Source organism: Mastomys coucha, unplaced genomic scaffold, assembly GCF_008632895.1.
Source record: "Mastomys coucha isolate ucsf_1 unplaced genomic scaffold, UCSF_Mcou_1 pScaffold22, whole genome shotgun sequence".
Lineage (NCBI taxonomy): Eukaryota > Metazoa > Chordata > Mammalia > Rodentia > Muridae > Mastomys > Mastomys coucha.
This window is the reverse complement of record NW_022196905.1, coordinates 153,658,854-153,672,477: the sequence shown is the minus strand read 5'-3', so window position 1 is coordinate 153,672,477 and position 13,624 is coordinate 153,658,854. Positions and strand designations below refer to the sequence as shown.

The following is a 13,624-nucleotide window of genomic DNA, read 5'->3' as shown; positions in this document are numbered from 1 at the left end:
AGATAGATAGATAGGATAGATAGATAGATAGATAGATAGATAGATAGATAGATAGGATAGATAGATAGGATAGATAGATAGATAGATAGATAGATAGATAGATAGATAGGATAGATAGAAGATAGAAGATAGATAGATAGATAGATAGATAGATAGATAGATAGGATAGATAGATAGATAGATAGATAGATAGATAGATAGATAGATAGATAGAAAATGTATTGAAATTTAAGATGTTGGACATCTCACAAGTATATCCAGAATATTTAACTGTCTGAGATGTTGATAGCTATCTTCTAAGAAAACATTGATGAGGCTGACTCCTGCTGGAAAAACACTGAAGTAAGCTAAGCTCACAAGATTCTGTGCAGGAGTTCCCAAAGCCTTTAAGAAGTAAGGTAGGTGATGAGTCTCCAACTTGCTTCTGCTGAGCACTTCCTGTTGTCCACATTGCTGGACATGTTTCTGCAGGGAGTCAACTGTGATCAATACATTGTATATAAAGTAGGAGTTTGTGAAGGCAGTAGGGCCTCCTTATAGCTGTCCTTTTAACATTTCTTGTCTCTTGCCCAAAGTTTCCTATCCCATCATCCTAGCTTTTTAAAAGGTCCATTTCCTGCCTCCTATCCCCATTATCACCCTGACAGAGTGTCTCACCACTGCCAGCAGTCTGGTTCTATTGAAACAGGAATGGCACTCATTGCTGTAGTGACATTGGACTTCTCTGAGAGACCCTTTGGCAGCACATAGACTTCCTTTCATTTCTTCAGTTTTCATTTTGAAGATAAGGCCAGTGGGTCATGGTCCCTGAAGTGCCTGTGTTGGCAACTTGACTCTCAATGAGGTGTTGAAAACATGGAGTCTCAAAGACATGTCTGGGTTATGTGAGACTGGTCCCTGCCTTCATCAGACGATGTTTCTAATGAAGGGCCTGCTAGGGTCTGCCTCTTCCCTTACCCTCCTGCTCATCTGTCCTGTGAGGAGCAAGCCTCCTGTCATAGGGGATGCAGTGTCCAGACAATACCTTAGGAATGGATACAACTTTGCCATATATAAAACCTTTGGGTACCTTGACAGGTAGCATCCCAGAAGAACCATGAAATAATAAATCTTTGCCCTTCTACATTGTCTGAGAATAAAAATTCTGTTACCACAGCACAAAACCTTCAGTTAAGTCAATGTGCTGGGTCTGCAGCTTGATCTTCAGGAAGCAGCCAGCCAGTAACATAGCATCCCATGCTGCTGGATTCCATATCTCATACATACCAACCAGTTCAGGGTAGAAAAGCATCAGGTCAAAAGGAAATGATTTTTAGATATTTTGAAGGACACCTCATAAATCACACCTCAGCTTGGATAGAAACCAGGCTCTAGAATTAGAACAGAGCCTTTGCCCAAAATGCCATTAATTCAAAGGTTCTGGCATTGTTTCTTATTGTTTACCATTCCCACCAAAAAACAATGAATGCGTTATTTTGTTTTGTTTTGGCAATAAACTTTTGGCTGAATCAACATACCTTCTCCACATATACAGTTACAAGCACAAGCTTAGAATCGATTGACGTATAATTTCTACCAAATGAGTTGCAGGCTGACAGAGTACTGAGCTCAAGGCCATGTGGGCCTGTGTCTGAGCTCTAGTTTGGCCCCACAAAGGCTTTGGGGTTGTCCATGAGCATTGTGAAGACCATAAGAGTGAGAGTTCACACAAGAAGATAAACTCACTCAAAGGAGAAGCCTAAGGAAACTAGCCATTGTCGATCATGTGCCAAGACCACCCAAAGCACTCCCCATTAGGGCTTCAGGGTTTTTCCAGACAGCCACTGGGTTAGTCCTGAGAATAGTCACTCTTCTCTGGGGCTATTATACAGTTTTAATTAAGATTCAATGTTGTTCTATTGATCATTAAGGAATAAATATGCAGTGATGAAGTACTGTTCATCATCTTCATTCCTCTTATCGTTGCCATAACAAGGGAAACCTAAGGAGAGAAAGCTGTCTTTTGCCTCCTGGTGGGAGGGTGCACTCTAGCCCCACAGGGACAGTGTGCTGGCTGCTGTCAGCCAGAGGAGGGAGCAGAAAGCTGAACTGATCTGGCTTTCTCCAGTCTCTTTTTTACTCAGCCCAGGTCTTCAGCCGTGAGACAGTGCTGCTCTACACACACGGTGGTGGGACTTCGCTCCTCAGTTAAGCCTTTCTGGTTATGCTCCCAGAGGTGCATTCCCTGCATGATTCCAGATTAATCAAGCTGAAGTGGGACCTTGACATTAATGTTGAATGTGTTTCTAGTATGCACTAGACTCGTATAACTTCCTCCTCTTTGTCCTGAAGCATTTTCGTTTAATCACCCTGGTGCTAGGGTGGAAAGGTACTCCTGCCTCTTCCATTTTAACTAATTGGCTGATTTTAAATGGGTTTGGTGTAAAATTTCGCTGTAAATAACAACGTGTAAAACTTATTAATGGGGTATTGTTTTTTTACTCACAACAACTACTATCTTATCTTTGAAGAAATAATAAAAATGCCAGTCATTAGGGAGAAGCATTTGGAGTTTAGAAAATAGATACTAATTGTAAAGGTTGGGTCGGTCCTCTGATGGACTCAGGGTTAGACTGCTTTCATGAGCAACAGGACAGAAGGCTTCATTCCACTGAGAGTAACAGAAACTGCCAGAGCTTTGTTTCAGTACCAAATGATGCAAATGAATGTACAGAACCTGTTCTGATAAATAGAACTTAAACTCACAGGGTAGAGCTCACACTTTGCATACACCAGCTTACCTGAAGAGGCCCCCCCAATACTCTTCTTACATAGAGAATCTGATATGGTAGGAGGCATGTTAAAAATGCCATGTGGTCTTATAACTGGTTTCTTTTTGTCCATAAAACTACCCGGAGCAGAAAACACTTTAAGACAGAGCCAGTCCTATTCTGTATGTTTGGTTTGGGAATCTGCATGGGAAAGGAGTTAAACTCGCTCTGAGATTGCCCATCACTTATTCAGCTTATGAGTCTGTCTTGACGTTCAACAGCCTTCAGGAATCTGCTATGGTCAAAATCACATGGACCATGGCCCCTTAAAACGAAAGTAGCAGCTTTTCCTCATCAAGCCTTCTGCAGCATCCCCTCCACAGGAATGATTGGAATCAGCCTTCTACCTCACAGGAAGAAGTGGTCTCTACCTGCCTTCCTTCATGAACATGGTAGCTTGTGATGACACCAACATACAGAGGGTCAGAATTGTGAAGGTGGAACACTGGTCAGGTTACTGTGCCCCAAAACTTGCTCCTTTGGGCAGCAGCAAAGGGAACTGGCTGCAGACTGTACAACACGCAAGTAGCCCTCTCAGAGCAACCCCCACAGAGGCCTGCCTAAGGAAACCAGTAAAGGCAAGCCAAGGGAGGTCCACCTGAAAAATGGCATCTCCTTAGGTTCTTGGCTGAGGATCAAATCAGAGCATCTACTGAGGCCTCCAACTCTGGTGCCAAGGGCTGTCCATCCCTTAGATGTGCTCAAACTCCTGACCCTGGGAATCAGGGTCATCACCTGTATTTGTGCCTTAATGTTTTACCCATTCTCTGGATTTCCACCATGGGTGAACTTTAATTTTAATCTGGTATCTATATATATTCCTTAATCTGCCCACAATCTCTTACTCTTGACTGAAAAACCCAGGGTCAATGTCCTTCACATATCAACTGATCTATATGTGTTACATTGGTCTTAACGCATAGCTCTTCACTTATCAATGGATCTATATGTGTTTACATTGGTCTTAATGTATAGCTCTTCCTCTCACCACTTTCCCTGCATCTTATATGAAATAAAAATATTAGTTACCATGCAATTTCCCCTGTGGAATTGTGCAGAGGACAACATCATGGTTTATTTTATTGTACTTTTCTGCCTTTGGGTTTTCTAATTCCTGGCTGGCTCATGAACGTTCATTGTATAGGCTTCCCTCCCTCTCCTTCTGCTCCTACTACTCTCCTCTTTCTCCTCCCTTCCTCCCTCCCTCCCACCCTTTCTCCCCCACTTCCTCCCTTCCTCCCTTCCTTCCTCTCTTCCTTCCTTCTTCTCTCCCTTCCTTCCTTCCTTGTGGGGAGCGGTGAAGCTGGAGAGGCATTCGCCATGGCAAGATGGCACCTACTTCCGGTGTTAACTCCTAGTAAACAATTGTTTGCGCATGTGCGTAGAGTGAAAAGTCACGGCCCATTCTGGGGCATTACTAGGGTAATGAGCGAACAGCCAATCATGGGCAGACGCGCCGCGCTGTGGGCAGACACGCCACACTGTGGTGTATATAAGCAGTGCGGATTATTGGCTCGACCCTTTTTTCCCTATGGATGGAGACAATAAACGTTGCTGCAGAAGGAACCTAGTGTGTCCGCGTGTCTTCTTGCTGACGAGACGACTGCGCGGGCTACACTTCCTCTCTCCCTTCCTTTCTTTCTTCCTTCCTTCCTTCCTTCCTTCCTCCCTCCCTTCCTCCCTCCGTTTCTTCCTCCCTCCCTCCTTTCCTTTCTTCATCCCTTCCTTCCTTCCTTCCTACTTTCCTTCCTTCCTTCCTTCCTTCCTTCCTTCCTTCCTTCCTCCCTTCTTTCCTTCTTTACTATAATACAAGAAGTCACAACTCACTAGAAAACTGCCTCTGATCCTGTCACCTACCTACGCTGAAATCTCAACCCTCTAGTGATGATGCTGGAAGGTGATGCTCTGTGAATAGGACCACTGTCCTCATGAACATCGTTGGTGCTTTTATGGGGGTGGGGGTGTTGTGTCTGACATTGTAAAGACACAGGAAAAAAGAATCTCCGATTGAGAAGGTGTTCTTATCAGGCACAGAGCCTGGAAACTGTGGCACCTTGCTCTTGGGTTTCCAGCCTCCAGAGCTGAGGACAATGACAATAAACTGTTTAGCCAGTGTAGGGCAGTTTGTGATAGCATCATGGAGACCATGAGTGGTGCTGTAAGGTAGCACCAGGCCAACCTGGCAAGAGGACACAGAGGGAGTGATGCTGGGCCTTGGAGTACATCCTGCTCTCTCTCCTAGGGTGTCTCTCTTGAGCTGGAAACCGACTGTGAGGATTTCCTCCTTACCAGATTTCTCTTCTATAAATTTCAATTTTAAACATATTTGATAAAATTCAGTTACATACAAAATGATGTACCAGACTCAATTTCAAACCTGTTGGAGTTGGCACTCTAGTCAAAAACAGATCTATCAGTCAGAAAGCTCCAAACAGGTTATAATGAATGCTTATAAGGGGAATACTGTCCCTTAGGTATGCTTGTGAACATAGCAAAGATTCCTTAAGCATGACAGCTTATGTGTGCTTAGATCTCCATGATGCTATCACAAACTGCCCTACCCTGGCTAAACAGTTTATTGTCATTGTCCTCAGCTCTGGAGGCTGGAAACCCAAAAGCAAGGTGCCACAGTTTCCAGGCTCTGTGCCTGATAAGAACACCTCAATCGGAGATTCTTTTTTCCTGTGTCTTTACAAGGACACAGGAATGGAAAATGAGGAAGTCCTGCTAGTGACAAAGAAATCCACAGAGAATTAAACCAGTGGCCTTAAAAAAAAGTTCATATGCAAATTTTGGAATTTACTGTTTCCAGGTAAAGATACTGTTGCATTCGCACTGAGAAGCAGCCTCATCTTTCTGGAAGATAGGTAAGTCACTGTTATGCACAGTAGCAAGGCAGACCACATAAGAAAATGGCATATTAAAAAAAATTATTCTTTCATGATCAAAGTCCAAGAATTGATCCTGACATTTTAGCTATCAGTGCTTAACTCACATTTAAACAAAAGACTGATTCGTTTGTTAGATCTGAAAGAAAAATATCCCCTTCCTGATACCCAGAAATCACAAGCTGTGAGTATATTCTGAAATACATCATTAAAACATTCAGCACAAAGACAGAATAAAGGACCTTGTGATGGTTGTACAACACCTATGTTTTAATATGGAGGTAACATGAATGTCATGTATGTCATACGAGGAGCACAGATGTGTATGCAAGCTGAGTCTGGCTGTGGAGCAACTATATTGGAGGCCAGTCTCTCCAGAATGGGACTTCCTGGGACATCCTTCCACTGTGACTTCCATGTGTTATTCACTGGGACACAGGCATATGGTAGATATCATTGCATACATGGAGGTATGTGAGTATGCATGCACATATATGTATTTGTGTATTTTTCCTAAGGTGAATATGTGAGATCTTCAAACCAGAGCAGACAATACTCAGGGACTAAACAGAGCTCAACATAGCAGCCTGAAGACCTGGGAGCAGTGTGCAGGCTCTCCTGTTCCTACACCCTGCCTCTTTTATTACTCCTGTTACACAACACAATACAAGCAGGTGTGAACAACACATAGAAGCAGGTATGGACAACACATTCAGGCAGTTATGAACAACACACATAGGTACGTGTGAACAACATATACAGGCAGGTGTGAACAACACATAGAGGCAGGTATGGACAACACATTCAGGCAGTTATGAACAATACACATAGGTACGTGTGAACAACGTATACAGGCACGTGTGAACAATACACAGGTGGGTGTGAAGAACACACAAGTGGGTGTGTTTGGGTGAACAGCACACAAGGTGGGTATGAACAACACACACAGGCAGGTGTGAACAACACACAGGCAGGTGTGAACAAGAGGAATGAAGGAAGAAACCCATGGCCTGTGCGGCCTTACTTCTAACCAGTGCTCTCTTGCTTCACTCTGGATTGGAGGAGATGTAGAACTTTTCTAGACCAACACTGAGTTGATGCTCCACTGTTTCTAGTGATCTCACACAAGACAGAGAACCACACACTGGGATACTCTATACCAGCCCAGCCTCTACTGTTACTGTCTCTGGCTCTGCAAGCCAGTTGTTCACATAAGCAGAGAAAGCCAGAATAATAACAGACAACGCACCTTAGCCCAGGCATCTCTACTACTAAAGACACAGAACTGGCTTTCACATGGATTCTATGTGAATTCTTGTCCAGTGTCACTGATAAACCACATTGTACATTTAAGAAAATAAAAGTCAACAGATTACTCACAAATTACATGTAGTTTGACAGATAAGCAGCAACAAATTTGGTTTTCTCCAAGCGTTGTGTAGTTATATGACCACTGTGCAGGCCACTAAGAGTACCTCTGCTTTTCTTTAATATTTACATTTTGATGACACTTAATTTAATTTACAAACTATTCTTGTAATGCTATTAACATGCACAAACAAGTCAGATCTTTCTTAAAAGCATCTTCCACAGATGGTGAATGAAAGCAACTAATGACTCCCCAATGTGCCTGTGGATTCCCAATACATTTATGTGTGAATGTCACTCAATATGAGCCCACAAAACAGCAGTGTGAGAAACAGCAGGGCCCCTGCACTCTGAGGCAGGCTAAGCTTTCTTAGGGTTGCTCCCCAACTTCAAATGGCCTTGGTTTCCATCTTCTGCTTTAGCACAGTGGCCATGTGTCCACGCACTGCTAGGGACATTCACAAGAACTTAGAAACAGGTGATTCTGAGAATATGAACCCCCTGGGATTTCCAAAACCATAGAAAGGCAATGGGCTGTCAAGACACCAAGATGCTGACTTGAACTAAAGACAGGAAATGCTTCTTTAAGTCTGCATTTGAATGTCTTAGTATGAAGCATGAAGCATGACTTGTAAAATCAATAAACATTCACAAGATTTTAAAAGAAAACTTACTTGTTCAAATTCATTCTTTTGAAATTCCTCAAAACCAAAAATGTCTAGTATTCCAATATCCAATGTCTGTAGGCTGAAAGGAAACACAGCAGTGTAAGTGGGCATTCTCAGTAGCCTATTGTTAGAGAACACTGCAATTGCACAGCACAGCATATCACTCCTGGCCTACATGAAATATCAGCAAACAGTGAAATCTCTGAGAGTCGGCAATACCGGACAACTCCCTCATGGCTCCTCAACCACACATTGAGAAAGACACCTTGTTTTCTAGCTAGTAAGAAGTGTCACCATGGACGGATGACTTAATATTTTTTTCTCTGAAGTTATGCCTGTGTCCTTCCCACTAGACCAGACCTACTGTCTCTCAGAACCATGGATCCCTCAGTGTCTCCCTCTCCCTGTCTGTTCTCTTGTCTTCCTGGGTTCCTTGAACAGTCAAGAATTGCTCCATCCTGTATAAGTGCATTAGGGGATCACTGACCTCTAATGGGTCAAATTTAGACGCTTCATACTGTGAACTTCCAAAAGGACTGTTCACAAAGAAAGTTATTCAATATGAATTATCTATCTGGGAATTCACAGCAGTCTTAGTGCTGGTTCCTAGTATCTGCATCCACTCCACAGGTGAGGAAGGAAGGAAGGGAGGGAGGGAGGGAAGGAGGGAGGGAGGAAGGAAGGAAGGAAGGAAGGAAGGAAGGAAGGAAGGAAGGAAGGAAGGGAGGGAGGAAGGAAGGAAGGAAGGAAGGAAGGAAGGAAGGAAGAGAAGAAGGGAGGAAGGGAGGAAGGGAGGAAGGGAGGAAGGGAGGAAGGAAGGAAGGAAGGGAGGGAGGGAGGAAGGAAGGGAGGAAGGGGGGAAGGAAGGAAGGAAGGGAGGAAGGTAGGGAGGAAGGAAGGAAGGGAGGAAGGGAAGAAGGGAGGAAGGAAGGAAGGAAGGAAGGAAGGAGGAAGGAAACCAAATACCCACGGAAGGAGTTGCAGAGATTAACTATGGAGCAGAGACTGAGAAGAACAAGCCAGTCTAAATATAGCTATCTCCTGAGAGGTTCTGACAGTACCTGAATAATACAGATGTAGAGGCTCACAGCCATCCATTGAACTGAGTACATGGTCCCCAATGAAGGAGTTAGAGAAAGGACCTATGGAACTGAGGGGTTTGCAGCCCCTTAGGACGAACAACAATATGAACTAACCAACACCCTCAGAGCTCCCAGGGTTCAACCACCAACCAAGGACTGCACATGTTGGGTCTGATTGTTCTGGCAGCACGTGTATAGTAGAGGATTGCAAATTCAACCATCAGTAGGAGGAGAGGACCTTGGCCCTGTGAAGGTTCTGTGCCCCAGTGTAGGGGAATGCCAGGGCCAAGAAGTGGGAGAGGGTGGGGTGCCAGGCATGGGGATGGGGGAGGCAACAGGGATTTGTTTTTGTTGTTTTTGTTTGTTTGTTTCTTTGTTTTTTGGAGGGGAAACTGGGAAAGGAAAAATTTACATGTAAATAAAAAAAAAAAAAGACAGCTGGGTGGGACCCTGCTCTGGAATTACCATTCTGACCACACCTAGCCTGGGACCCAAACTCCCTCTGTTTCAGGCTGACATTGAACTCAGGAGTCTGCCTACCTTTTTATCTGCCAGCCTTTGGAACTTTCTGACAAGCTGGCTCATAGTATAGCTGCCTCTGTTCCTTCAGATCTGTGAAGATCCTTATACAATTCATATCACATCCTTATATTTACATAGCTGAGCAATTATACATTTTTATACTCATGTTTTCAAAGTTCCTTCCCACAGCCTTGAGGGCTGTCCTGAAGGTCACATCATTCTGCCATTTTCCTGAGACATAGACACATCCTCACCTCCCAGACTCCTGCTGTCTCTGATGATAATGATATTATCAAGATAAGGAATTAAATGTCATACATGCATTGTACATTGATACAACAGAAATGGTCACTTCCACAGGGAGAAAAACACACAGTCTAAACAGAGTATTGTCCAAGTAGAGATATAAGAGAGCTAGGAGGAAGTGCGGCAAGCCCAGAAAAGGGAGACAAGCTTCATGTTTACTTCTTACGGATGCGTCGTCATTCTGATAACCACCAAACAGTTTATTGGTGTTTACAAAATTATACAAAAACATCAGAAATACTCAACAGCAACAGTAAGTCAAGAGAAAAGCTAGAAATGAATGTATCCTTTAGAAGAATTGAAAAGCATATAATGTTAATCATGTAAAAACATGTACAAGGGATGCTCAGTGGATAAAGTTCTTGACATGCAAGCACAAGCACCCACATGTGTGTCCTCAGAATCCATGCAGAAGGCTGAACGTGGTGGCTTGTATTTGCAACCCTAGTGCTCCTGCAGGGAGATGCATGCTGATGAAGCAGACCTCCCAGAAGATTGTAAATGAGCTAGTATGGTGTAAATGAGCTAGCCTGGTGCATGCAGCAGTAAGGCAGGGACCCTTCTCAAACAAGGCAGAAGGGAAGACCTGACACCCAAGCTTGTCCTCTGACCTCCATATGCAACATGCTTGCTTTATATACACTCAGGCACACACACACACATGCACACAAGCACACACACACACACACACACACACACACTCACACACATTAACAAAATAAATACACTCACTTTACAGGACAAAATGAAAGACATAAGAAGAGAGTTGTCACAGACTGGCCAGCCTGCAGTAATTTTATAATTCTCTAAACATCTTCCACTACCATAACAAATTTTTCATTAAGTTTATTCAAAACTTTGTATTTAAAATCCATGTGCATTTTACTGCAGAGGACTTTCTATTGGGAAAGAAAGAGGTGTGAACCTGCTGTCAGGCAGAGGCAAAGAGCTCCAGAGAGAGACTTAGATGGGTACTATGCCACCTCTGTCACTGACCAGGGGTATGCAGTGTCCATAGCCAGGATACAGGGAAATACCTCTCCTGAAAGCCAAGTGGCTATCTCAGGAGTCACCTCCTCTCTATGTCCATCTCAGGGATAAGCGCCTTCTTGTGTGTGCCCATCATCCAAGAGTGAACACTCCCTATATTATGCTTCTATTATGTTATTAACCCTATCCCTCACCCTCTACCTCTCCTGGTTGGTTCCCACTGACTTTGACACTAGGTTCCTTAACATTATGGCACAATTTTCGTAGAATTTAAAGAAAGTACCCATAGATGCTAGGGACCCTGTGCCACTCCAACAACCTTCTCTTCTGCCACAATTGCAGTGTAATGTTGACAGGCAGGCAGAAACATGACCATGTAGAGAGGGCAGAAAACTCCCCCGAGGATTCTGACCTGCATTACCTGTGTCTGTCATTAACTAGTCATCCAAGGGAGGCATTCATGAGCTTGAAAGGGCAAACTAACATAGTGCTACACAGTGACCAACATAGCCTGTGCTACACAGTGACCAACATAGCCTGTGCTACACACTGACCAACACAGCCTGTGCTACAGTGACCAACATAGCTCTTCACCATTCCCCGGGAAAGCTTCAGGCCTGTTATACAGCTCTGCTACTCCATGTGGAGGCTCTAGAAGCAAGAAACCGAGAGAGCTTCAGACCTACTGACATCCAGTCTTTCTGGTGAAATGACCGTAGTGATGCCCCGGGCCATTTTACCTAAATTATCTGAGGATCGTCCATGGAGCTTTCCTGGTGGCTGATAACTTATATTAGCTTATTAGTAAATTAAACACCTTTTATATCACACAAATATTAACTCCTGGGCCACTAACTATGTTTGATCACATGTGTGACTAACTATGTTTGATAACATGTGTGACGAGGTGGGAGAAAGTTTGAATGTAAAGCACCTTCCTCAGACTTAAACATGCTGTCTGGGATGGCGTGTCCTCACGGGTGAAAGCCAACTTAGTTTGTTTTCACCCACATAAAAGCCTCCTGAACAGTTCCCTGAGCCTGGAGTAGGCTCAGGAAAGGGACTCCAAACATGTTTAACCACAAAATAAAAATCCACTTTGAGAAGATGCCCATTCAGGAGTCATGATAGAGCATGGTTAAACCTAAGTTCAACACATGGCAAGGAGGCCCATGCAAGGCCTGGATGTGGGAAGTTCTGGATAAGCTATCTGCAGAAATCTTAGCCAAAGGCTGGCAGCTTAGTTATAGGCAAATGAGCATTTGTGTTTTCAGAAGATAGAAGACCAATGGGGCACCAGGCTGGCTAGGAATCATCGCAGATGCAGCCCACACTTGAGCATTGTTGTCTGCCTCACAGCTTCTGGGAACAGCTGGATTCACACAGAAGTTAGTATCAGGGGCCCCATGAAGGGGTCAACTGTGCTGTGGCACCTGCCAGCTGTGCCTTCGCCAGCCACGTGACTTCCATAAAAGTGCATATGATAAAAGTCACTTATTCCCTTCGAATCTGTGGAACCTGAAGCTCAGCTTAGTGCTATTAGGGAACACACGTCCCCTTGTGAGATCGTGTGTTTACAGCGGTGATGTGTGGAGAGTCATTACCAAGAATATCTTCAGAGACAGGAACCACGTCAGCCTTCTGCATGCTTTAATTATTTCAAAAAACCCACAAACAATATTTAAATGATATCAATGCTTGCATTCTAAATCTGAAACAGCTCTCATTTCAGTATGACAGGAGGCTGAGTAAAGGAAACATCACTACGCCACCAATCGCTCCCTAGTCATTAAAATGATGGTTATAAAAACTGGAAACACAGATGAATAGTTACTGTAAATGAAAATAGCCCAGGTGCAAACCCCAGTGTTTGAGGAATGAAGCAACTGCAGCCTTCATCCGTGTCTAGAGACAGCCTAAATAGGAAATGTGCCATCTGATTTGGCTTCCCTTACTGAACTAAAGAACCAATTGTAGAGTGACCCAGAAATCCCACATCTGGACATAGATCCAAAAGAACAAGTTCATATATCCAATCGAAGACAAATACAAGCATCTTGGGACTTCTTTGTTCACGCAATAAGACTGGTAATGGCAAACCAAACAATAAAACAGGCACCTGTGTTGGCATATTGCTGTATTTTTTTATAGAAGAATCTTGGACAAAAGCAAAATAAGATTAATAACTAATAGCAGTCGCATTCCGTGTTGAACATTTATCTTAAGTTTGGACAGCAGGTGAAATAAGCCACTCAAGTAAAAGCACGGGAAGGGCCGGGTCACCTGAAGCCTCTGTGGTTGGAGGTCACAGGCCATCGATGTTGGCAGAGTGCACAGAACTCTGTGTGGATGGCCAAACTCTAAGGTAGGTGAGCAGCAGTAGGATAGTAAGGACACATGTGCTCATGTGCTCTAACTATGCAGAGGATGGAGTTTGCCAGGTAAAGAAATGATACATGAGGGGTGCTCAGGTGATATTTATCTTAGCATTGGCAAGTCCAGAATGACACGAGGGTATGACATTTTATGACCAACTCTGCCTGCTACGAGTCCTCAAGCACCATTTATTATCAGAAAGATAACTGCAGACAAACATATTCTAGATAAAGCTTCTGAGTGGCCTAGACCTTGAAGGAGAAGTGACACATGTTCTCAAGAGGTTGGACATAGTCAGTACCATGTTGAATGTACCCCTCCTGTGTTCACTTATGCTTGGGAACTCAACTCAGATTCTGGGCATGTCTACTAGGGCATTTCTGGAGATGATTAACTGAGCGGATAAGACCTTCCCCAAACTGTAGACAACACCATACCACCACCATTTTTTTGGTTGAAACACTTTAATCACAGAATAAACAATAGTATATAAAATCATTAACAGCACAACCAGTGGCTGCCATTCTCCAAATCTCAGCTCATCCTCTCCTACCCTCGCCCCCTCCTGTGCACCACTGAACAAGCAGCAGGGTGTCAGTAGCTGTCCCTGACAC

The 13,624-nt window shown here is 43.8% G+C and overlaps 1 protein-coding gene across 8 annotated transcripts in view; it reads right to left on the bottom strand.

Annotated features, from left to right (window-relative positions):
* Myo16 (myosin XVI) overlaps positions 1-13,624 on the bottom strand; it is a 509,596-nt gene that overhangs the window by 171,339 nt on the left and 324,633 nt on the right. For all 8 annotated transcript variants that reach the window (XM_031339016.1, XM_031339015.1, XM_031339017.1 and 5 more), the window contains one exon: positions 7,741-7,813. In XM_031339016.1, coding sequence (XP_031194876.1) covers positions 7,741-7,813 — 73 coding nt within the window. The remainder of the gene's footprint in view (positions 1-7,740; positions 7,814-13,624) is intronic.